General features: G+C 36.8%; 1 protein-coding gene across 1 annotated transcript in view; it reads left to right on the top strand.

The window, feature by feature from the left end:
- Positions 1 to 22,814, top strand: part of CDK5RAP2 (CDK5 regulatory subunit associated protein 2) — a 79,336-nt gene that overhangs the window by 14,912 nt on the left and 41,610 nt on the right. Inside the window, 9 exon segments of the mRNA XM_068656669.1 lie at positions 175 to 294; positions 904 to 996; positions 2,646 to 2,864; positions 8,202 to 8,369; positions 9,218 to 9,388; positions 15,883 to 15,980; positions 18,613 to 18,743; positions 20,330 to 20,445; positions 21,932 to 22,060. Coding sequence (XP_068512770.1) covers positions 175 to 294; positions 904 to 996; positions 2,646 to 2,864; positions 8,202 to 8,369; positions 9,218 to 9,388; positions 15,883 to 15,980; positions 18,613 to 18,743; positions 20,330 to 20,445; positions 21,932 to 22,060 — 1,245 coding nt within the window.

Below are 22,814 nucleotides of genomic sequence, written 5' to 3'. Positions count from 1 at the left end.
CTTTTACTGTATTCCAGGCATATCTTTAAGACGATGACTTGCATTTGAGACTATATTTAATACAAGTAATTTGAGTAATAAGATATAAGAACTCCGAGAGAATGTACTTCTTAATGTGCAGTTACAATATGTCTTAGTAGAAAGTTAATGCAACTTTGACATAATCTAATTTAGTCTCTTCAAGAAGAGCTGCAAGAGAGAGAAAACGAGCTTGCTGTTGAAAAGAAGAATGGTTTGAAAAGGGATAAAACCATTCAAGGGCTAACTGTTGCCTTAAAAGCAAAGGAAAAAGAGGTATGACGTCTGCGATCTTGCTGGTTTTGTAGAACTATCACTGGCACGGGGGTGCATGTTGTATGTGTCACAGGGATTGTTTGATCTCACTTGTAACTGTTTAGGAAGCTTCTAGTAGGTCCTAAATTGCTGCTGTCATGTCTGTAAGCACTTCTGTTTGTTACCTAGAGTTTTGTGTCTTTGACTGGAGGGAGTGGGGAAGATACTTAACTGATTCTTTGTCCCTTAAGAATTTAGAGGAAAAATGTTTTCAGTTGCACACTGCTTTTTATCAGCTCTGAGCACCACTTAAAAGGTATGAGAAGTATTTTTTTGTTGTTGAGTAAGTGGAGCTGTCAAAGAAAGGTAAAATAGTAGGTCAATGTCAGATGAAATTTGGATTTTATGGAAGAGTGGGAAATGTTTAACTTGAGTGATAGGTAGTCTAGTGAGTGCTGTATAAGCCAAGTTGCTTTATGTGAGATTTATTATGATGTATTTGATGTTTTTGTTCTTAAAAGTATTTGTTTTGTGTAGTTGGATGGATGGGTAATGAGATGGTGGGATAGCTATTACTGAATCCCATCCCTTGGAAATAACTTTCTAGTGTTCATTTTACTTTACTTAAAGAATGAGGAACTTGGTTCTGAAATTGAAGATCTAAATGCTTCACTGACTAAGGCAAGAGAGGCAACTCACAAAGCACACATGCAAAAATTCAAGGTAAGAAGCAAGCAGTTAATGTTTTTTTCTTCCCTGCAGCTCCCTTTTCCATAATACTGTATAGCAGGTACAGCTTTGTACATTTGAAGGTAAAGGAATGGAAAGTAATTTAAAATACTTTTTTGAATGCTTAATTTTCTTATGAAACAAGTTTCCCCAAAACATTTCTGCCTAAATGATTGAGTCTTAAAATGTCCGATTTCTTATCTTGTTTTTTCTTCTGTAACAACTGAGAAGGGAGGGAGAAATGTGTAAAAGCAAATGAGGGGAAAAAAAAAGACATTTGTGAAATTGAGATAATACTGAGTTCTTTATTGACTTAAGAATGTTTTGGTGGTTCTTCAAAAGTATGCTAACAGCACACTCTTCCACATAAGCAGAATTGAACCTAGGTATGAGAGACTTGTATTTCTTCATATAATGAATACGAAATCACTATCTATAAAATAGTGGAGTGTTGTGAAAATGTGATTTAGTAATGCTTTTGTGTGTGCAGAGGAGAGAACTTTATCATAATCTATGCATTATAAAGGTCTTTATGTCATATGAGAGAAAGAAGTTTGATTTTAAAATAGACTGCAGAATATTTACCAACTCATTTCAAAATGAAGTCTATTGTAAGGTGGACTTGGAACTTTCAGTAATCATTACTGATTAATGGCAATAATGACTCTTTCATTATGATGATTGTTCATCCACTTGGTCTCTTACCTCAGCAGGAATGGAAGAGGTTCCATATGCGTGCTTCCAGGCTACACTCTGCTGCAGTTTTGTGACTGTATAGTTTTTTGATTTGGAATAGTGTCTAGTATCCAGAGCACTTCCATTTCTTCAAAAGCTACTTATTTTGACTTAAGCCCAAATTTGTGTTCTCTATGGAAAAAAGTACATCCTGTGTCATCTTAAAGTCATTTTGGCCTGTGTGTGAACCTGTAGCTTATGTTTGCTACTTAACACCACAGAAATTCAGTGTTTTTGAATTACTCTAATTTTAGCCCTTTTATTTTTGAGAAGTTCTAGGTTTAAAAAGTATGCAAGTAATTCTTCCTGTCTACAGGATCCATTTTGCTCTTTCACAAACTATGCAAGCCTTTCTCCTCATGACTCTGCTAGTTAGCTACAAACTCTTGTTGAAGGCAGCTTTCTGTGATTAGATTGTTCTGCATAGCCTTCTACCCCTGTCACCTGTGTTGTGAACTTCAGGGAGACCAGTTATAACAGTATTTGATAGGGAAGAACAGAAATCACGCTTGCTATTTCATATACTAAATATGCTTATGACTTGGTAACTACTTGACCTAGTCTGGATTCACATTGACCCCAAAATAGTCATCATCATCTAATGGGAGCTTTGGGAATCGATAACAATATGGTCTCATTTGCCTTATGGGCTCCTTTGCAGATGAACCTTTATCTAATTCTCAGTTATCTCTAAGACTGTCTTATGCTGGATTGTCACTTTTGACATCAGATACTCAAGAAAATTTTCAGTGTAACGTTTGCCTTGTTCAGGTAACTGTAATTTCACTTTTTTACCTTAAGTTTGGTGTGCTAGAAGGATCGTGTGTGTGGTGGAAGCAACAGAAGTAGAGACTCCTAGGTTATACAGATTACCCTTATAGGCTTTGAATGCTGCTTTTATGTTTCAGGGTGCTGAGGATTATCAAGCTCTCTTGATAGAAAAAGAGACCCTCTTAGCAGAGCTGCGTTCAGAAAACCTTACAAAGGATGCTGAGAACCGTAAACTACAGAGGAGGATTAAAAGGACCGATCAAGAGCTAAATGATTTGAATGTAGAAAGAGAGAAAATGGAGAAAGAGCTGGATGAAGCACAACTACAGAAGAGCAGAAGTGACAAAGCTATTAATGTTATTATCACTTTTCCTTTATTTCATAAAGTTTAAAAATATTGTTTTTATATGTTACTAGCATGTCCTTTTCTAACAAATTTATATTTTTAACTTGAAAGCTTTCTTGAAAAGCAAATGCATTTGTCTGAAGTCAACGTTCAAAAGAATGTGGCCAAGCAGACTGAGGAAAATTCTGGCACTTAGTCTGCACAGAAAAATATCTTTTTATAACAAATTTCTTTTTGGTAGCCTTAGCCAAGTCCTAGATAAAATGATTAACCTTTGTAAGTGGTAAATGTTAACTATTGGTTTCTAATTCTTGATGGTAGTCAGAACTTGCACGACAATGTCTTATTTCTGCTGTATTTGCTGTGTTACGTCTGTATATTGTCTTAGAAGAGTTAAAGTAGTGCACTTTAAGTTCTAAGACAATGCAGGAGTAAGCCACTTGTGATCTTAAGCCAAACTTCAGCTTTCTTTTTGCTAACATAGCTTGGGCACTGTAAAGGCTGTATACTAATGTCAGTTTTTGCTTGTAAAATCCCCAAAGCACAGGATTAGTCAATCACAGTTTGCTGTAAAAAAAAAAAAAGTGCTATTTATGTTTATTAATTTTGCTTCCTATTCTTTTTATTTTTTTAACCTTAGTGTAAATGTCTGCTTGAGCTCTTCTGCTTCTAACATGCACAGCTCATTCAACAAAGTGAAGGATCAGGTTTCTTGTTCTCATCCTTTCTTCAAAGGATGCACTTGCTGCTGAGTGCTTGACATGATGTACTTCTCACCTGTATGTCATGTCGTGGATTTTTCTGAAGTCTTACCGTTGCTTTTCTTAGGGCAGCATCTGCATAATGAGTGGACTCCTGCCCAGGTTGCACAGGCTGGTACACTTCACTTAGGGATTAGCCTCTTGCTGTATTTAGTAACATAAAAGATGAAATGAGGTTGTATTTCTTCACTTAATATTTTACTCTATTTATTAAATAAGCAGCTCATGAAATAAAGCATGTAGACATGGAAATTGCTGCACTGCAATATTACATAAAACCAGTAGAGGGATCTCTTTACCTACAAACAAATAAGGTCCCTTCCTCCCCTACCTTCCCTCTGCAGTTATTTAACTTACCGTTTTCGTTGATTGTCAACTGCGGTTAGGCTGCCGTCACACAGTCTCTATCTTTGCTGTGCTTTGAAATTTCTTCTGGGTGTTGAGGTTAAGGGGAGAAAGAACAGATAGCTCCTGTCAGTAAAACAGCCACAAAGAACATATTTTATTGATTTAAAGTATTTTATCTTTAACTGTCTTCTCCATTCAGAGCCTTTTTTCATCTTTCAGGGGAGCTAGAATATAAATCTTTATAGGAAAGGCAGGAAAAATAGGACTGAGTAGGGATTTGCCAGGGGATTCGAAGTTGCTTGTATTACAGAAGCCTATTTGACTCCATTATGTCCAAGTTTTTCATGTAAATGACTAGTTCCTTGGGGGAAAGCATTCCTGCCAAAAGATGAGCAGTCTTTTAAAAATTATATCCCTAACCTGTTTCCTATTCCTTGCAGAACGGCTGTTTCAATTTCAGAGTTGCTAGTACATTTAGATATAGCAGCCCTGCCTGTGAAATGTTGCCCATTAAGTAGTAGATATGTGGGAGTAAAAAAATATGCTGTGATATTTTGCTCTTTGACAAATAGAAAACCACTTCAGTCATCTGATGCAAAATTCTTATGAGACAGCCCTAAAAATCCTATTCTATTTATTCTCTGAGAAACCTACTTATCAGTGTTTCTGCTCTGTTAGGATGAAGCTAGCACAGGTGTGTCTAAACTGTAGAAATTGCCATTGACATCTGTAATGAACTGCTGTCTTAACTCTTCCCTCACTCCAAGGGAAGGTTTTAGACTTTTCCTATTGTGTTGTTGGGGTAATCTCAATTTTTTTGCATATATCTGTCTGGGAAAATGAGCACATGCAAAACCTTAGAGAGCCAGAAGAGGTACTTCTGCCTTGTTGAAAGCCAGTTTGTCTGGAGGTGATTAGTCATTACTGTCCTTGGATGGAAGAAGGTTAAACTAAGTTAATTAAGATTGCTAAATGTGACCTGATCATCCACATCAGACCAAACTACTGCTCAGTAGCAGGAGGCTTTTGCAGCAACACATGTTCTTGAGTGCTCTCCCTGCCTAAGGGGGGGTAAGTGCCCTGCCTTTTTACTGAGTCAACTTCAAAAGCAAAAACTTTCAGGTCAGTGCTTTCCAGAAGCTGCTGTTAGGCAGTACTTCAGTGTCATTTTAAGCTCTCTGAAATAACCTTTGGGCATATGTTCTCACAACTGATGAGCAATAACCATCAACACACCCTTAATGCTGCATCCCTTGGCCACATCGCTGTGTCTGTAACAACTCAGTATTACAACTCAGTATTTCTTCGTCAAAGAGTTTGTTCAAGCTCAGATCATTTAAACATGAAACCATTCTCTATTCCAGATCTAAATTCAGACAATTAGAGCATGTTTACTTGTTTTTCATAGTTGATCACTTGATTAGGGGAAATGCAGAGAAAGTCATTAGGTAGACTTTATTACCTAGTCTTCCTGCTTGCTGTTCAGCCTGAGAGGGAGGTTTTGGAGCCTCATGACTTAATTATTCACCAACCTGTTTCCCATCTGACAAGGAGGGGGAGGCATCTGCTCCAGTCTTTGACATTACACTGCTTCGCGTTCATTTTTCTTAGTTCAACTCTCATTAATCATAGAAAAGTCTCTTGGGGAAAAAGGTTGGCAGAAGGAATAGGGAGGTTTATGCTCTGAGAACCATAGGTACTCTATTATCCTTGCAGCTCAATGTATAGAAACCAATAGATTTTCTCCCAGACAATTTGAGTGGTCAATGAGTTCAAGCAACCTGCTATGGTGATGGATAGTTTTGTGCATTACAGAATTCTGAGTTATGCAAAGAAACTAACTCTCAGTGTCAACTCTGACTTGTTTGGGAAGGATTTAAGGGAACTTTGTGGGCAGAATTAGTGGAGATGAACTCAAACTACAAGGCTCTTGCAGGCTTTTCTTTTTCTGTTTTCTGCAATAACACGTGTTGGCAGTCCAGCTCTTTCCCTAATCCTTGCCATAATGTTTGTGCTGTTTTAAAGGCAGAAGCTTGGTCTCTGTACCTGACAAGTGCTGCACACTGAAAAGTCAGACTAGGTCATCAAGGGTGTAGTGCTGTTATTGCAACAGCATGCTTACTATCTGGGCATGCCTGCGTCTTCTCTTAAATCTGTTTAGGGTTTTCATAAAGAGAAATCATGGAGTATTGATCATTGAAGTTACAATACAGATCACGAGTATTTCTTTGAAGTTGGGTTACCTAGTAGTGGTACAACAGCACAAAAAATGATGCAAAAATAAAAAAGAGTGACCTTTGCAGTGCATCATGAAAATCATAATGCTGCAGTTAGTCCTTTCCTTTCACTTCAAGTGTTGTATGTGATGTGACCCACTTGAAGAGTTGCATAGCTTGAAGCCAAAAGGCTCAGTGGTTATGAGATGTTACACAACTTCCAAAAGAACTGCTCTGTGCTGCAGTCTACGGTTTTAGCTAGTAGTTAATAGAAATAGAAGCATATTTGAGACTTTGAACGTATACACAAAATTTGGAGTTGGTTTTGCAGTTCTTCATTTTTCTTTGGCAAACAAGCAGTCCTTTTGGTCATGAAAAAAAATACCTTTATTGATTTGCAGAACCGAGGATATAAGCATACAATAACATTTGATGAGTTTTTGGGGGGAGCTATTAGCGATGTCTTAGCTGATTCCTGGTAATGAAGCTAAGATTAAGCAAGTAAACCAAAAGGCATCGCAAATGACAATTTGTGTTTAATGTGCAAAATAAACAGAAATAAAACACTGCAGTAGTAAAGCGATGTTAAAGATTTGATGTGAACCTGCATGAAGCAAGGTAATTAAGTCAAGAAAAGGACATAAAACAGTTTGTAAAGAGAATGCAATTAAAGTGTCACTAGTACTATTTCCCTGTACTTAGAATAAGAAACAACTATTGAATTTTAAATCCCAGCGGAGGCAAATGGAAAGTTTATAGGTGACTACCATATGTGCAAACTATTTAAAGGGCTTATGGTACCTCACAAATGAGCCCTTTTTGGAAATAAAAGGAGCACATTTATTTGAAGATGTAGGCTGTGTTACCCAATTCGTTGGGTCTGAGGAGTTTAGATAATACAAAGGCTCCTGTAAGTTTTAGTTGTTTAATTTTAAGCAACAGTGCCTTTGTAAAAGGCTTCTACTTCCCCTTTTCCACAGTCTTTGCAGTAAATGTCCTAGGTCATCTTGCAAAATAAAAACTTAGAAAATGAAGCTTTGTGTATACACAAGCTATGTATTTTTCAGTTTGAATCTTCCAACAGATCAGCAAAAAAGTTGCAATTGACACAAAGGGTGGCAGTGGGAGAGAAGCTGAAATGGTAGAACGTTATCGGAGCCTTATTTAACTTTTCCAGTGCTCTGTGTGCCTGCACTTTTCCTCTCTATAACTGGAGACTGGCTACTAATAACGCGCTAATAATTTCATCTATATTTTCATTGATTCAGTGATTTTCCCAGTTAGTAGTAAAACGTAAAGAATAAGAACTATTTGGTGTTATTGAAGGGAACCAAAGGTTTTACCTGGTGGGTAGATTTTCAGATAGCAATTTTTTGATTGAAATAGGACAGCGTCAGTAGGAACATAGATGAGAAAACTATAATTATGGTCACCGTCAAGTGTGTGACTTGCGAATTAGGAGATATTGCTTTTTACATCACAGTAGGCCGTGTTGATCCCAACAGATACCAGGGTCCTTTGGATTTGCTACTGAATCAGGTTATTGAAAGAGATTTCTGTCTTTTCAAAGTAAAATGGACAATAAGTGGGTGTTTACTGATAGTTGTGTTGTTTCCTTGTCTTAGTTACCTAATCTTGAAGCTGCAGGAAAGGAAGAAGAGCAAATGACAAACCATTTTTTTCCTATTTGTAGTAATGGATGAAACTGACTCAGAAGTTAGTGTTTGTTTTGACAGTGGCAGCATGATATTTCTCAGCGTTGGAGTCCAGTCATTCTTTATGAAAAGCATGTGAACAATAACAGTTTAGATTTTTAGAAAGCAATACTGACACCTTATCTACAAGTTTTCTTTTATTATAATCACTGATACTAAGAGAAAGATACTGGCTTAAATACATTCTCCAGAATATTTGGTGATATGCGTAATCTAAAGTAATGAAAAGTTAAGCTATTAATGTGGCTTGTCAATCTTAAACATTTTTAAAGTTGATTTGCTAATTATTCAGTTTCATTTTTTGTAGGACCTTAGAAATCAACTAGAGAAATTACACGGTGAAATGACTGAGAAAGAAAAAGCAGTTGAACGTTACAATATTCTTTTGAGTGAAAGCAATCAGAAGTTGCAGAGCCAAGAACTAGTTATCAAGCGGCTAACAGACAGTGTCAATCAAAAGGATCTATTGCTTCAGGTAGGTAGACTTAAGTTGAAACTAAAAAAATGAAAAATTATAATTTGATTTTGCCTGAGGAATGATTACAAAATCCCATTTGTATTTGGAATTACTGCTGATTTTGATGGTAATCCTTCACTTATAATACTGTATTTGCAGAACAGACCTAATTTTAGAGATCTGTGGTGTTAAAAAGATTTTTTGTTAAGGTTTTATTAAGCACTTGTACAAAAGGGAGAAAAAAGCTTTACTTTTTTTACTTTTTTTTTTTTTTACTTATGTAGATTTTTCACTGATGTGTTAGGGTACTTTAAAAGCTCTGAAGTGCCTATGATTTACAGTTTGTTGTGCAGAAATTAGAATTTGAGGAATAGACATAGACAGTGAAATATTTTCTCCTTTTTTTTTTTTTAATGAAAATGAGCACTTTCAAAACAAGGCGTGTGAGAAGGGAGCTGTCTGAATCTTTAAAGAACCTCTGCTTCAAACATTTTGCAGCTGGAGGTATAATCCTGAAAAATACTGGTGGTATTCAACCAGCAAAGCAAAGACAAATAGTTGACGTTGTTCTGTACATGGAGCCCAAAGTATATTCCTTGACTTAATGCCTAAACACTGCTAAGTTTTCAGATGTAATCAGATTTTTATTTTTTTATTTTTTATTATTTAAATGATTGGATAGCTGCTCAAAGCTTTTGTTTGATCTTTATATTTTTTCTTTAGTTTCTGTTTTGGTATGCTGAACTCCTCTTTTGTGAGATTTGTATAGAATGTTTGGATGTTTCCTGAATTTTGTTTGTGTACTATTTTGCAGTATAACAGCAGGGTAAATTTTGCAAAACCATATTGTTGTTTTCTTTTGTTAGAACCTTGATGAAACAATTAAAGAAAAGGATGGAGAATTGCAGGAGCTGCTGAATAAGAACAAGAACCTTCTAAGAGCCAATGAAGAACTTGAACTGAAAAATGAGGGTTTAGTGAAGGAAAAATGTGCTGTACAGTCACAGTCAATCATCAGGATAGTCAGAGAGGTAGAGGTGAGTTTCACAGAACTGTGATCATTTTCAAATAAATACTTTGAGGTTAAATTAATAAGAATTTTCCCTTTGACTTCAAACTTTGACTTCAATATGCTTAGTAAATTACCCATGTAGCAAGGGGCAGTTTTTCCTTAAGATTAATACCATCTTAAAATGTTCTGTAATATTAAAACTATAACAATGACTTTATTAATAATAGAGTTACATTTTTAGGTCACTTGAAATGTTTTAAAAGCATATGATTGTGGTGGTGTTGATCTGGCATCAAAAGTGTGTGTAGTATTGTATGCTGATGAATTTATATGGCATCACTAAAAACTTTGCTTCCTCAAAGTGCATCAAATACTTTGCCTGCCCACCATAAAGATGTAGAGTTTTGTGGCTATTAGGGCAGATGTACTTCCCTGAATGAGAGGGTATCTGCACCTGAAAAGCATTGTAGGGGAAGGTTTGTGAGCTTCTAATAGATAAGGGGAAAGGCTGAACTGAGCTAGTGACCACAAGAGATACGGGTAGGAGCAAAGATGTGTTTAGAACAAGAAAAAAATAGCTTAAAGCAAGAGGAGAAAGGAAATTGTGTATAAATATATATATGTATATTTATATTAAAAAGATGAATAATATGTCCCCATTATTTTATTTGGTGCCATAAATTGAGAAGAATTGTAGATGCCTGAAATCTGAGGTCAGAATTTGAAGACTCAAAATGTAGAGTTATTTTTTTTTCTCTTCTACTTTTGTACTAGCCAAAAAAAAAAAAAGATCAGGAGCCGGTGGGAAGGTTTGATCACTCGCTGATCCATCAGTGCATTTATTATTACTGTGTACAGATTACTGGACAAATAAGCTGCTTTTAGAGATATGCTACATTTTTTGTCTTTTTTTTTTTTTTTTTTTCTGTTGTTTGCAGTACGGTCTGTTAAGATTTCTAAAAGCATCAGGCAAAATAACAAGAATTAGACTAGTACCTCCTAGTGGAGGAGAAAGCTATTTAGTTTCTTTAATTATGTATCAGTCATTAAAGAGATTTTCTCAAGGATATTTCAAATAAAGAAAGCCAATGACAAAGGAAACACGAGTACTGTATCTACTGTCACAATCTGAACACACTGGTGATGAGATGTTTAATATGTTATGAACACTATTATTAAACAAGGTAGGTGTAAGCACAGTTTGAGACACAGGTGTTACTTGGCAAGCTAGGAGCAAAGGAGCCTCATCACTGCTTGCCAGGGTACCAGTGCAGAGCACGTTGAAGTACAGATGGATATACAGACTGAGAAAATGAAGTCTGGGAAAGGCTAGGTAGAAATTTTACCTCTGTAAAACAAACTGCAGTGCATGCACATAACTTCTGTCATGAAGGGACCCAAGGCTGATGGAAAATCATACAGAATTAATGAAAATCCAACACTAACTTTCCTCTGTACACCGCACTTCTGAAACAGGTGCATAACCAGGAGAGAGAACAGTGGCAAGTGAAGCCATGCATGGTAATGACCCAGTACCCACCTTCTAATCACAATCTATTCTCTGTTGCTGGTTCACTTAGTGATTGTGAACAATACCTAATCACAATCCATTGTCCTCTCAGCTCAACCTCTATGTAAGATATCACCTCTGTGAACCCATTTCAGCATATTAATCATAAGTTTTTGGACACAGATTATCCAGAGCTATGCTCTTATTGGCTGCCTTGGACTCTTTGATGACTTTGCAGTGCTGCACCAACTCTCAACAAACGCACAGCTGGATCCTCCCCACCAGAGAGAACAGAAACCAAGCTCTTCTGGCCTCACTGATCTCTAAAGTTGAAGAAACTGAATTGAGAGATGCAGAACTTTCTCTCTTTCATCATACCTTTTAACTCTATTTTAATGTAATGATAAATTTTAAAGCAACCAACATCCAAAGCTCTGCTGGGTTCCTCGACCAGGCCAGGGAAGATAAATGACAGTTTCTAATTCAAGTTTGGATTCTTGAGCCACTGTCATGGGCTAGAGAGAAAGAAAGGGAGTGTGCAAAAGCACTGATGATTAGGTTAGTCATGCAACTGCTGACTCTGGTATCTGTGAAGCCTTGGAATTAAATATTTTTTTCTAGCCAAGGAATTTAGAAGCACAGTGGACTCGATATAATTTTGAAGACTTTATCTGGTTTTGTGCTTAATGCTCTTCTTTCACCACCAACATTCCTTTACTTACAAAGCTCTTCTTGTTGGAACATTTGTTAGGCAAATATATTTCTAGCAGTGGTTTAGACCTTCGCAGTTCATTTTAATACTGAGAAAAGCAGATAAATTGAGAAAGGTGCCTCTTGCTCAGTCCTTTAGCTATGCTTCTGGGTTCTGTTATGTTGCACATATAACCTTGCATACAGCAGTAAGGGGCCACAGTGATGTGAGTTTTAATTCTAAATTGACTTCTCTAAGTGCACAAAAAGTCCTTGGATTTGCTGTAATATCTTTCCTTAATGTCTGTTTCTGAGAAGGGGAGCTTATATACCACTTGAGGGTGGAGTAGGAAATGAGGTTGGCTGCTGCATTGCAAGGCAAATCTGATGTTTGTGCAAACACACCGCACTTGGTAATTCCTGCACGATCAGCATATTGCTTGGCTCTAGTTTTAATTACTCCAGTATTTGGGGAGTTAATACTGTGCAGTCAGGGAATTGAAAAATACTGTGTGCATACAGTTGCGATGTCTTGTTTGCTGCAGTTGGAGAAATTACAGCCAAAGCATGAAAGTCATCGATGTAGCCAGAGCATTGCAGTTGTTGAGTGTCCTGACAGCTGGAATTGGTGCACTTGTTGGGATACTGCAGCCGTGTCTTAGCTGCTGGAACCGATGCAATGTGCATATTGTTGCTGAGTCACTGTGATTTTGGAAAGTGAGGTAGTTGACTTTTTTTTTTTATATACAAGTGTCCTGACTATTAATTGGCCATCAGTGCACTGTAGTTGTTGCTTGCAGTCTCTTTAAATTGATGCTGTGAACTGGGAGGTAGTTCAGCTTCTGATCTGATGAGATTAGCTTATGAAAACAGAACATTTTTGTCAATATCCATGTCTTCACACCCCTCAACCACGTCGCTTCTTACCCGTTACGCTGAAAGTGGCCTGGTGAGGGGAATGGATGGGGTTGGTGTATCGCACCATTTCCTTGCCAGCAGAAATTTCATCTTACAGGAATTACCCTGATGAAGTGACATTTGAAGATCTGTTTATAGTCCAGCAGGTTTGCCTTACAGAGCGGCGAGAAGGGCTGTAAGTTCCTCAGAGCCATCAGCTTTTTGACATTTTGTGTGTTGAGATGACAACGTCCAAAAGTCACCAACAGTCTTTAGCTGCAGCCATTTCCCTCTTTAGATATCTGACTCACTGGCCTGTAGCAATTTTGATCTTATTAGCGATCGTTTCATTTATGGTGGACCATCCACACAGTTCACTGCAAGGTTAGAAGAAATTACCAAACTGTGACACTAATGGATGGAGGGATGAATCAGCGGCGGGGTGTAGGTTACGACCTTCTCGCAGCCATCCATCCCCTAACCTTCAGAGGTTTTGAAATGATCCCAATGCCTGTTGCAAGGGGAGGAGGGTTCAGTGAGGCAACCAGATATTTTTGTGACTTTGCCAGGAAGTTACTTATTGTGGAGACATAAACCTTCTACTTTCGTTGCTTACAATTTGAGAAACCTTTTAATGAAAATAAGTTATGTTTTCTACCACTGCTGCTTAGCAATAGTATTTCAGATTTAAATATAGACTTTAATGTATTAGATTGCCTGCTTTCACGGGAATATAAATCTTTCACTGCAATATGGTCCTGGATGTCTTGCAGCTATCTCTTCTAACACATTTTCCCTCACACCATGTGTCAAGAGGTTTAATGTTTCATTAACTCCCACAGCATTATGGTCTATGTAAGTTACAGAGCTGCCTTATGTTTTGTGTACCTTTGGGGAGTTGATTGGAATAATTCACTCCTACGCTTTATTTAGAAGTGACAGTAATAATGTACCAAAAAACCTTCATGCTGTATCTTTTCATCCTTATTATTCATGAAAAATTCCTAAAAATCACGAACAATGCTTCGTGGTTTTGCTCACCTCTACCTCGCTAGTTGAATTTAAGGTTTGTAAGAATTTACCTACAGCCTCTGACATTTGGAATTGGGAAACATCTCACGTCTCCCATAACGGAGAAAAACAGAGTTGGGAGGGTTTCGTGAGGTTACGCGGAGTTTGGTGTAAATGTAGAACTAAATTAACATGTGAATTTTGAAAGAAATGTAAGAGAAGGAGCACGGTGCTGTGTAACACCACTTTGCTAATACAGCACTCGTAGCCCCTGAACAATTGGTGACAACCGTTATCTAATTTGTGTACCGTAAACTCTTCAGAGTGACATTACTTTGCCAGTGCTTCAGAAGGAGCTTTTAATTAGGATACAGTTCTGTAGTGTCTTCAGTAATAATTGCAAGGCTTATATCAGACATATGGAAGGGTTCACCAGAACTTTTAACAGACTGTTAACCAACTAAATTAAGTCAAAAGAGTTATTTCTTTCTGTTGCTTTCTGTGTCATTGATCAGTGTTGTTGTCAGTGATCAAACTTTTTCCAAATTAAATTGCAATCTGTGTATTTTATGTCTAGTGACTGTTCTTAAACGGCTGAGATTCCAACATGGTGATGAGTCTTTAGCTCAGGCTGTAAGATTTGCTTTTTGATATATTTTTGATATATTTTTTTCTTAATTTTTTTTATTAATGGACTCTGGATCGCCTATCTCAGACAGCTTGCCCTTGTGTTGCAGTCAACAGAAACCATTGCTTTGCGCTTTGTCTCTGCTCATCTTGATAACCGACTTGATATTATTCACATATAAAATAGTATTTAATGTATAAACTGCACCAGAACCTGGAAGCATTTGTTAGAGTACAGCTACCACTCGGGATAATGGCAGCAGAACATGATGAGTACATGCAGAGGCGAGGTCTTTTCTTCAAGGAATCTGCAGGGTTAAGTGGTAGGAGCTGCTCTGTCGGCAGTAAGATCTGGTATGCAGATTATCTCAACGGAAGTAATTTGATCAAAACTTGATTACATTTGCAAAATATTATTTAACATGTTTGCTAGCACACTGAAGTACGAGCGTAAATAATTAAAAGTAAACAACAGTTGTCCTTGCTTTTGTGCTGTTTACTTTGCAGAATACTGAATTTTTCAAATTAACAGTGTTTGCATCGTTAGTGTGAATTAACGAGATTCTACTATAGCTGATTTTTTGTTGCAATTCCTGGCTTAGCAACTGCAATTGGAGTAATAACAGCTGCTTAAAACTCCTGGGTGTAGATTTCTTCCCTGTTAATGATCTGTTCACTAATGATATAGTATCTCTTGAGAGTTTAGTTTCCAGTCTTGAGGTTGTAATATGGAGCAGACAGAATTACCTCTCATTCTTGTTCTCTGGAGTTATCGTGTCATACTAGAGCCATATACATCCCCACTAGCTGGGGTGCTTCTTTGTTCATTCTTTCAGTTTTCAGTCCAAAAGGAAAACAGAGAAGCAACAAGGCCCGTTCTTCTCAGAGACAGAAGATACTGTGCCTGACATGAATACATCTAAATTAGATATAAATATCCCAGATATTTCCTCTTCTGAGCCAGCTGATATCTTAGATGTTTTTATGCAATAAGTGCAAGCTCCTTTAAATAGCTGCATTTTTTGCCTCCTGCTGAAAAAGTGGCTGAGTGGTTATTTTGGATTGAAAAAATCTCGGGAACTTATAGCGGGTGTTTCCTGAGCAAGGAGCAGAAGAGCCTGGATTTGTTCTAATAGTGATATACCTTCTGTGAGTAAGGCTGCAGGTAAACAATTTTCTTTGCACAAGCAGAGAAAGCAGCTTGTAGTGACCCAGGTGAGTGCTCAGAATGCGGACTCAGTGAGCACGTATCTGGCATATCCATCCTTGGGCAGCTCAGTGCAATCATTTTTGTTCAGAAATGGAACAGAATTAGCAGATCCCCACCCAATAAATAAATAAATTATCCAGAATATGGAGAAGTTGTTAGGCTGATGCTTTAAAATGTGTGCTTGCAGTTTGGGCTTCTCCATTTGCCTTTCCCTTCCCCTATGGTAGCCAGCAGCCAGCATGTTCCTGGCTTGCTGAGCTGTAAATTTAGGAAGTGAGGATGCTGGGGGAAAAAAGGATTTTAGGCTGTCAGAAAAATGATGCACTGGTATTTCAATATGTAACTCACTTATGGTAGGTAAATAGCAAAATGCTATTAGCTTCCTGCAATAACAGCTGATTTAAGTATCCTGAATAGTTTCCAGATTCATATGAGGCTATTGAGGTGGGCAGTCCTCTTTAGTGACTTTTGAATTTCTCCTTTCAACTTTTCTCCTTTGCATGTCTGCACATAATTGTACACAGGCAATCTTAAAATTACGTTGCATGTTTACTATTTTCTTTTTTCCATTTAGGAAAAGAAAGAATCTGAATATGAAAAGCTGATACTTGCTTTGAAAAAGGAACAAAATATTTATTCTACACTAGTGAAGACCTTTAAAGAATCTGATAGGTAAGTGCTATTTCTATTTTGGTGGAAAATCTAAACTCAAAGGACCAAAGTTAGATGTTGTGAAAAAAGGTGAGTGGTCATTATATTGTACAGGCCAATCGTTAATGAAGCGTAAACTAGCTGTTAAAAAATAGATATATTTTTTTCCTTTTTCCTTAAAATAGAGCTATTTTTTGTAATTAAGGTTGAGTTATCTCAATTACCTAAATGCTTTTGAAAATATTTCTATTTGGATTGGATTCTCAGCTCAGCCAGATGTCCATTTATGTACCAAGGAAAACAGCCAGATTTTTAGAGAAGGTACTTGTCCTGTCTTGGACTAGAGGGGAAAAATCAAAGCACAGGGAAATGTTCAGCATGAGACTGATTTACTACAGTTTATTACTTCTAAAATACAGATAATGATTATTTTCAAAGTGGCACCTTGAAGATTGTGATATAAACATAATCAAGAACATAATCAAGTAAGCTTTTGGAGAAGTTTAAACAAAACAGAATAAGTGAAATTTTCATAGGATATTTTCAATGCAAAGCATTCAAAAGCATATTAAATTTTCAGCCTTTAAAAATTAAACCCCAACATTGTAGAAAGAAACCTCAGGCCTACTTTGTGTCCTACTATTGCATGGCAGTCAAGGAGATGTACGAAATAAAGAAAATTCTTAGCCTTTGGGTAACAATCTTATTGGTTTTAGTAAAATGTGGTTTTACTGTTATAATTACAAATATCTTAATTAGGTATTTGGAGAATTTGGGGGATGGCTCCTAGCTCTTCCTGCCTGAAGGCTCATACCTGCCAGCTTTGTGGGAACACGTTGGTATTTGCAGTCAGGGTGTAGACCACTATAGTTTGAATGCCAGCAAGTGAGTACTGCTAAAGTAGATGAGATCTCCTATTTGAATTAAGCGCATTAATAGTAATGCCATCCTGTGCTTGGCCACAGCTCAGCAGCTGATAATAGAATCTTTTTCATTAGAAATAGTGATAGAAGTCAGATTAGGGAGATTATTTCTTATCTCGAGGAAAAGAGCGCTGTCTTTTGTGACTGGTTTCCGTTGAACAATCACCAATGAAGGAAGAAGCCAGTTTAAGTATTTCATACAGAGGGTGCCCTGCCATTGAAACACAGTCTGTGGGTAAGGGGATTGTGGCTACACTGTGTAGTAATGACAACACCAAGTAACAGCTCTGCTACCAGCTTTTCTTAGGATATCCTTGAAATGCGGAAAATTATTACTAGTTGACTGCAACTTAAATGGGTATTTTTCAAAATAAGCTACCTGATGTCAGCACCAAGACATTTTTTTGTCTCTCCAAGCAGAGAATTGATGCTTTTTCTCATAAAACCTTTAACACAGGAAAAGGAGAAAAAGCTTACTTAGCTTTTAGTAATGTGGTGGTTTGTTTTTCTTCTTAATTTTTGCTGAGTGTTTAAGAGAGCTCTCTCTTCAAAAATATTCCTTAGCCAGGGAGAACTGGTTAAAGCAATGGTTTCTTGTACAAAAAAGCCCGACAACAGCACACTTGTCAGAAGACAGACTGAGAGTCTTTTCATATATGCTGCCTTTTAATTAATGCATTTCTTCAATATGCTCTTCTTCTCATGCAAGTATGATATACTGTCTGCTTCTGTGTAGTCTCCTGTAAGACAGATTTGAATTTTGTTTGAAAGATTCCTGGATTGTCAGACATTTCCCTGTAGTGGATTGGAAATTCTACAGCAGCTTAATTTAAAGTACTGAGCTTTGGAGTGAATTAAATGTCAAAATAAATAATACAATGAGTTCAGTAACACCTTGTTATTTTTTATTAAATCCAGTTTATTTCATACTATTACAGTTTCAGTTTTTAGTGTGCTTAAGTCTTTTTATGGACTGATCATAACTGTGTTGTCGATGCTGTTGAAGGGTAATGGGGAAGATCTAGCAGGGGACAGCTGGATGTGCTGACGCTGTGAGAACTAGGAGGCAGTGACTGATGGTAAAGTAAGCACTTCGGTGGCTACGTTGAAAAAAAGCTGCTTAAAGAATTAATTCATATTGACAAATTGTCATTTTTAAGTTTTGGAATTTATACTCAATTGTGATAATTGACACAATTTCAACTTGAAAGGTCGTTTTACGGACTGTTGGCTACCTGAAGAATTAAAATAGTTGGATTGTGCCTGGGTCATATTTTCAATGAAACGTGATTTTTTTATTATTATTTTTTTTAGTGGAGCATTATATTGTACAGCATAGTTCTGTAGCAAGGGAACAAAGTTTCCATGGTCACCATATAATGGAATACACAGAAGTTATTCATTTTAGTTTTCCTTAAAAAAAAAAAGTACAAAGAAATTGGCCCTTAGAATATATCTGTCATGTTTAAGCTGAAACAATCAGCACAGTTCAAAGCAGCAAGAAAAGGGAGTGGATGTAAAGGTTTAGTCTCATCTTTCTGTGCAGGGATTTGTTTGTTCCTATGCATCAAAATGATGTAACTGTGGTGAAATTAGTGATGGCTACTGTGAAATGGTATCTTTGTGGAAGCCTGTGCATATAAAAGAAACTGCAATACCCAACGAAATTTATTCAATTGAAATCCTAAAGTTTTTTTTATATATATTTCTGTTTTCTCCTTTTCCCATAGTTTAAATAGCTTGCAAACGGAGCTAAACAACATCTTCATGTTACGAAAGCAACTAGAAGACGACATTCTGGCTAATCGGAATCTACAGAAGATCTTAGAAGATCAGATTAAGGACGTCAAAAACCGACGAGGTCTGTATACATGTGCAGACCATCCCTTTTCTTGGTCTTCTTGTACAAAAGAAAACTGGTTTTATTATAGTCAGTTTGCTGTGATGGAGAAGAAATGTTTGAAAGTAGATAAAGGTGTGAAAAGGCGTCTTCTCGTCCTTCTGTACTGAAAATTATTTGAGGGATTTGTAACAGAATGTCTTCGAGCAATCAGAGCATATACAGAGGCACAGTTTTTCGCTTTCCCTGCAGCAAATGTTAGTAATTCTATGGCAATTCTACTGCAGGGATCATTTCAAGCTGCGTACAATTTTGTACCCGTAGAATTTACTGTTTTTCTGCAGAAATCAAATTTCTGACTTTGAATAAACTCTGGCCATGGGATCAGTTTCTGTCCATGGAATTTAATTATTTCACAATGCTTTGATAAAGAACTTTTGTCTCAGGAAATTGCTAGACTCCTCCTAACACAAGAAGTATTTACAGAGAAGAAAAAAGTAGTTGGTAGTTTTGTTATTTTGTAGTTTATTCAGAAATAGTAGAACTTTTTTGTTCGTTATACTTCTTTGAAGGTGTTTTTAATATATACTTAAGTAGAGCAATGAATGATGTAAGTGGACATTGTTAAAGATAGTTCACTGCACATGTACAGACACATCCGTTTTATTCTGTAGGGGATATATGCAAAACAATAAAGCCTGTCCACTTACCTTTCACTTAAAGTTTCAGTTTTGGCATCATTCCCTTCACAGCGTTGATAAGTGACAAAAGGTAAGCTTCTGCCATTTCAGAGTTTCCGACCTCAAAAGTAAAGAGGTGATGAACAACCAGGGGAAGTCAAAGGGACCTGTGGGCTCTCCCGGGTCCAGTTGTCAAAAGCAGTTGAGCTGTAGTTGAGTCTGTTGGGGAGGAAGGCTCTGAAAATTAGTAATTATTTGTGAAGCTTTGAGTCTTTGCAGCTGCCATGGGATCGGTGTCAGAGTGTAGAGTAGAATTTGGATGTCTCTGTTGTAATTTAGATATGCTTTCTCGCTGTTTAATGAAAGAATACATATATATAGGATAATACAGAATTGTCTATGTTGAAAATGAACAGGTGTTTCTTGAAATGTAACAAACCATTCATATGGCTATAGAGGAAATGAATAAGTATTTTCAATTCGATTAATTCTCAATTATTTTGAGCCAAGAGCAAAATAAATTCCATAACTTTGTCTAACCTGGCTTTTTGCATTGAGGCTTTGAGTTTGTTTTCATAAAAATATAGTTAGAATAACTATTGTTGCCTCACTTATCCTTCCTAAAAATTATTTCTAATTGCAATGCTAAATATGCAAATTATAATGCAGAATTACATTCACAACTCATGCTGATAACTACAGAAAATACAGCATGTCCAAGCGTCAGAAGCACAAACAAATGTAAGGATAGAATTTGTTCAGTTGAACAAAAAGCTAATTTTGGGGAATGAAACGTTTTAACTGGCCTCCCTGAGATTTACTTGTAGGCGGTTATTTGGAAAGTTCTCTCTTTGCATTTTATGTTTTGTTTTCCTACAAACAAATAAGATTTTCTGAAATAATGTCTGTCATTGGTTATTTTGACAGATGAAACACTATCCTTCTGTGGAGATCAGACATCCTATATGAGTATTTGCTTAGGAGAGCAAGATCATTTAAACCTACAGATAGACCAGCTGTCTCTTGAAGAACTTAAGAAAAAGGTATTGATCTGTTTTATTATTTACTGGTTTTAATGGCTTAATTCTGCCTCATTTATAGTTTGTGCATCTCTCATGGAAAGAAGCATTGTCTTTATTTAGGTATGGCTTGGTAGTTCTGAAAGGATGTGATATTCTTATCTGTGTGGTTTGTGATCCACCTTTTATGAACTGTTTGTTCTTGTTATACAACATGAGCTTCAGAGTTAGATGAAACGTAGGTGGGTTGCTGCAAAGCTTTTATCCTAGTTAGCTGCATTCAAGTTTCAGGCTCAATACCATATTTTAGTCATCATGAAGTATACCAACTCCAAAGAAAAGTTTTTGTATTCAAGAACACGTACCTCATCTGCCTTTATTAATCATGAAGATCGTAGTGGTGTCTGTAATTTATTCTTCTGTATAGAACATTCCATCCCAGGCTTTACAAATCTTTTGATAAATAGGGCATGTTATAAAATAACCCTGAGGTAGGTTAATATTATCTCCATTCTATATAAGGAGAACTGAAATTCACAGAAATTAAATGTGCAGGCTATTGTCAAACAATAAATCTGTATTGGAGTACAAAAACCAGTTCTCTTGATGGTCCCTGTGCACTGATTTCCGATCAGTGCACCAATTTATGATAAGGACCTGTGCTGAATGCAATTGTTTGGGTGTGAACGTAAGTGAAGTTTTACCTTTCTCATGGCCAGCTGAACTGTAGGCAGGTGTTCAAAGTCTGGAGGTGGGTAATCTGACGGAAAGAAGCTTGCCTTACACTGAGCAGGTGTCAATAAAAAAAAACAGTCCCATCCTGGGGTTATACCACATTTATCACTGAAAGTATTCCCTTTGGCATGTTCTGTGACACTCATCAGTAAAAGAAGTTTACAAACCATTTCTTACCTGAAAAAGGGTTTGTATGCCTGAATGCTGATCTGTCTTTTCCAAATATATTAATTGGTCTCATAAAAAGATTTCACTTTTTTCTGCAAACACTGCTTTCTTGATATACTGCAAGTCTGTGACACTGATATCTGTTTGAGAGTCTTGAACTTGATTGTCCTCTCTGGTATAGATTATATATTTGTGAAACTATTCAGAGTGGTAGTGTTTTACAAAGGGTGTCTGAGATACAAGAACAGGTTGTTTCTGAATGTTACTATCGCCCTGTAATGGTGATTTCTGCTGCACCAAAGTGTTTCTTCTCAAATCAGCCTGTTGTGAGGTGCCCTTGGGTTTCTTTTTGCTACTGAACTATGAAAAATGGTATTTTAACTTAATTACATGCCTGGGAACTAGTCTCCCAAGTTTAGATTTTTTGAACACTAACTTACAAATATGTGATCATGTTTTCATACATAGGGAGGTTACCTCATGAGCACATACAGAAGCCCAGGCTTTCCAGCTCTACTGTGTAGATTTGCCTGGAGATTTGTATATCATAATTTGTTTTTGTACTAGTACAGATGTTACCAGTTTTGCTTGTTCTTGGGTTGTTCAGGTTACTGATCTTCTCTTGATGGTTAAGGATCTGCAATCAATTAATCAAGAACTTAAGAAAAAACAGCTCGGACTCAGTACAACAGATTCTCAAGGGAAGGAAGCACTAAAAATATTAAACCAGAGTAAGGTAGGTTTTCTGTGTTAAAATAGTGGATCCGACTCTCACATCTAATATACCTTGTGGAATCATTTACATTAGTGCAAAATGACTGTAAAACCCTAGGAGCTTAGATTGCTAATTCCTTATAATAACTTTTTAAATTAATGATGTAAACGACTTTAAGAGGTTAGCACAACAGAGAATCAGCTTAATTCAGCAAGTGTTCAGTGATGTGTTTAGTTGATTTTAAGGAAACAACATACACATTAAAATATTTATGGCATCTGTGGTCTGTTGGTTTTGTCTATTGAAAGGCGAAGAGTTAATTTTGCTTTACAAAGAAAGCAATATCTTATATAACATTTTAGCTATTACTGAATGCCTGCTTGTCTACTGTTCAAGAGTTATCCTCATGCTGTGCCTAATTCAGTGACGGCTTAGTTCACGTCTCCTCTGCATAGGCAAAGGGTTCACAATGGCTAAAAAAGTAGGACTAGCACTTTGGGCTGCTTAAAAACATGCTTGTTCATTCATGTAGAATGGAAAAGTGGACAGCATTGTGGCAGAGTGCTGAGAGATGCAAGGAAGTACCCGTTGCTGGGTGTTTGATGCTATTGCCAAAAGTTACAACTACTTTAGCTCTGGGGAAGAGGAGTTCTGGGTAAAATAGCTCCAAGGATTTTGTGTGCTGGATCTCCATGTATCTTAATATATGTGAATATTGAAGGATGTTCAGCAGGCTCTGGTAGACTCTAATGAACCCCCTAGCTTGTTATAATGT

The sequence above is a fragment of the Anas acuta genome, chromosome 20 (genome assembly GCF_963932015.1).
Source record: "Anas acuta chromosome 20, bAnaAcu1.1, whole genome shotgun sequence".
Classification (NCBI taxonomy): domain Eukaryota; kingdom Metazoa; phylum Chordata; class Aves; order Anseriformes; family Anatidae; genus Anas; species Anas acuta.
The sequence above is the reverse complement of the archived record's forward strand: the minus strand, read 5'-3'. Positions and strand labels throughout refer to the sequence as shown.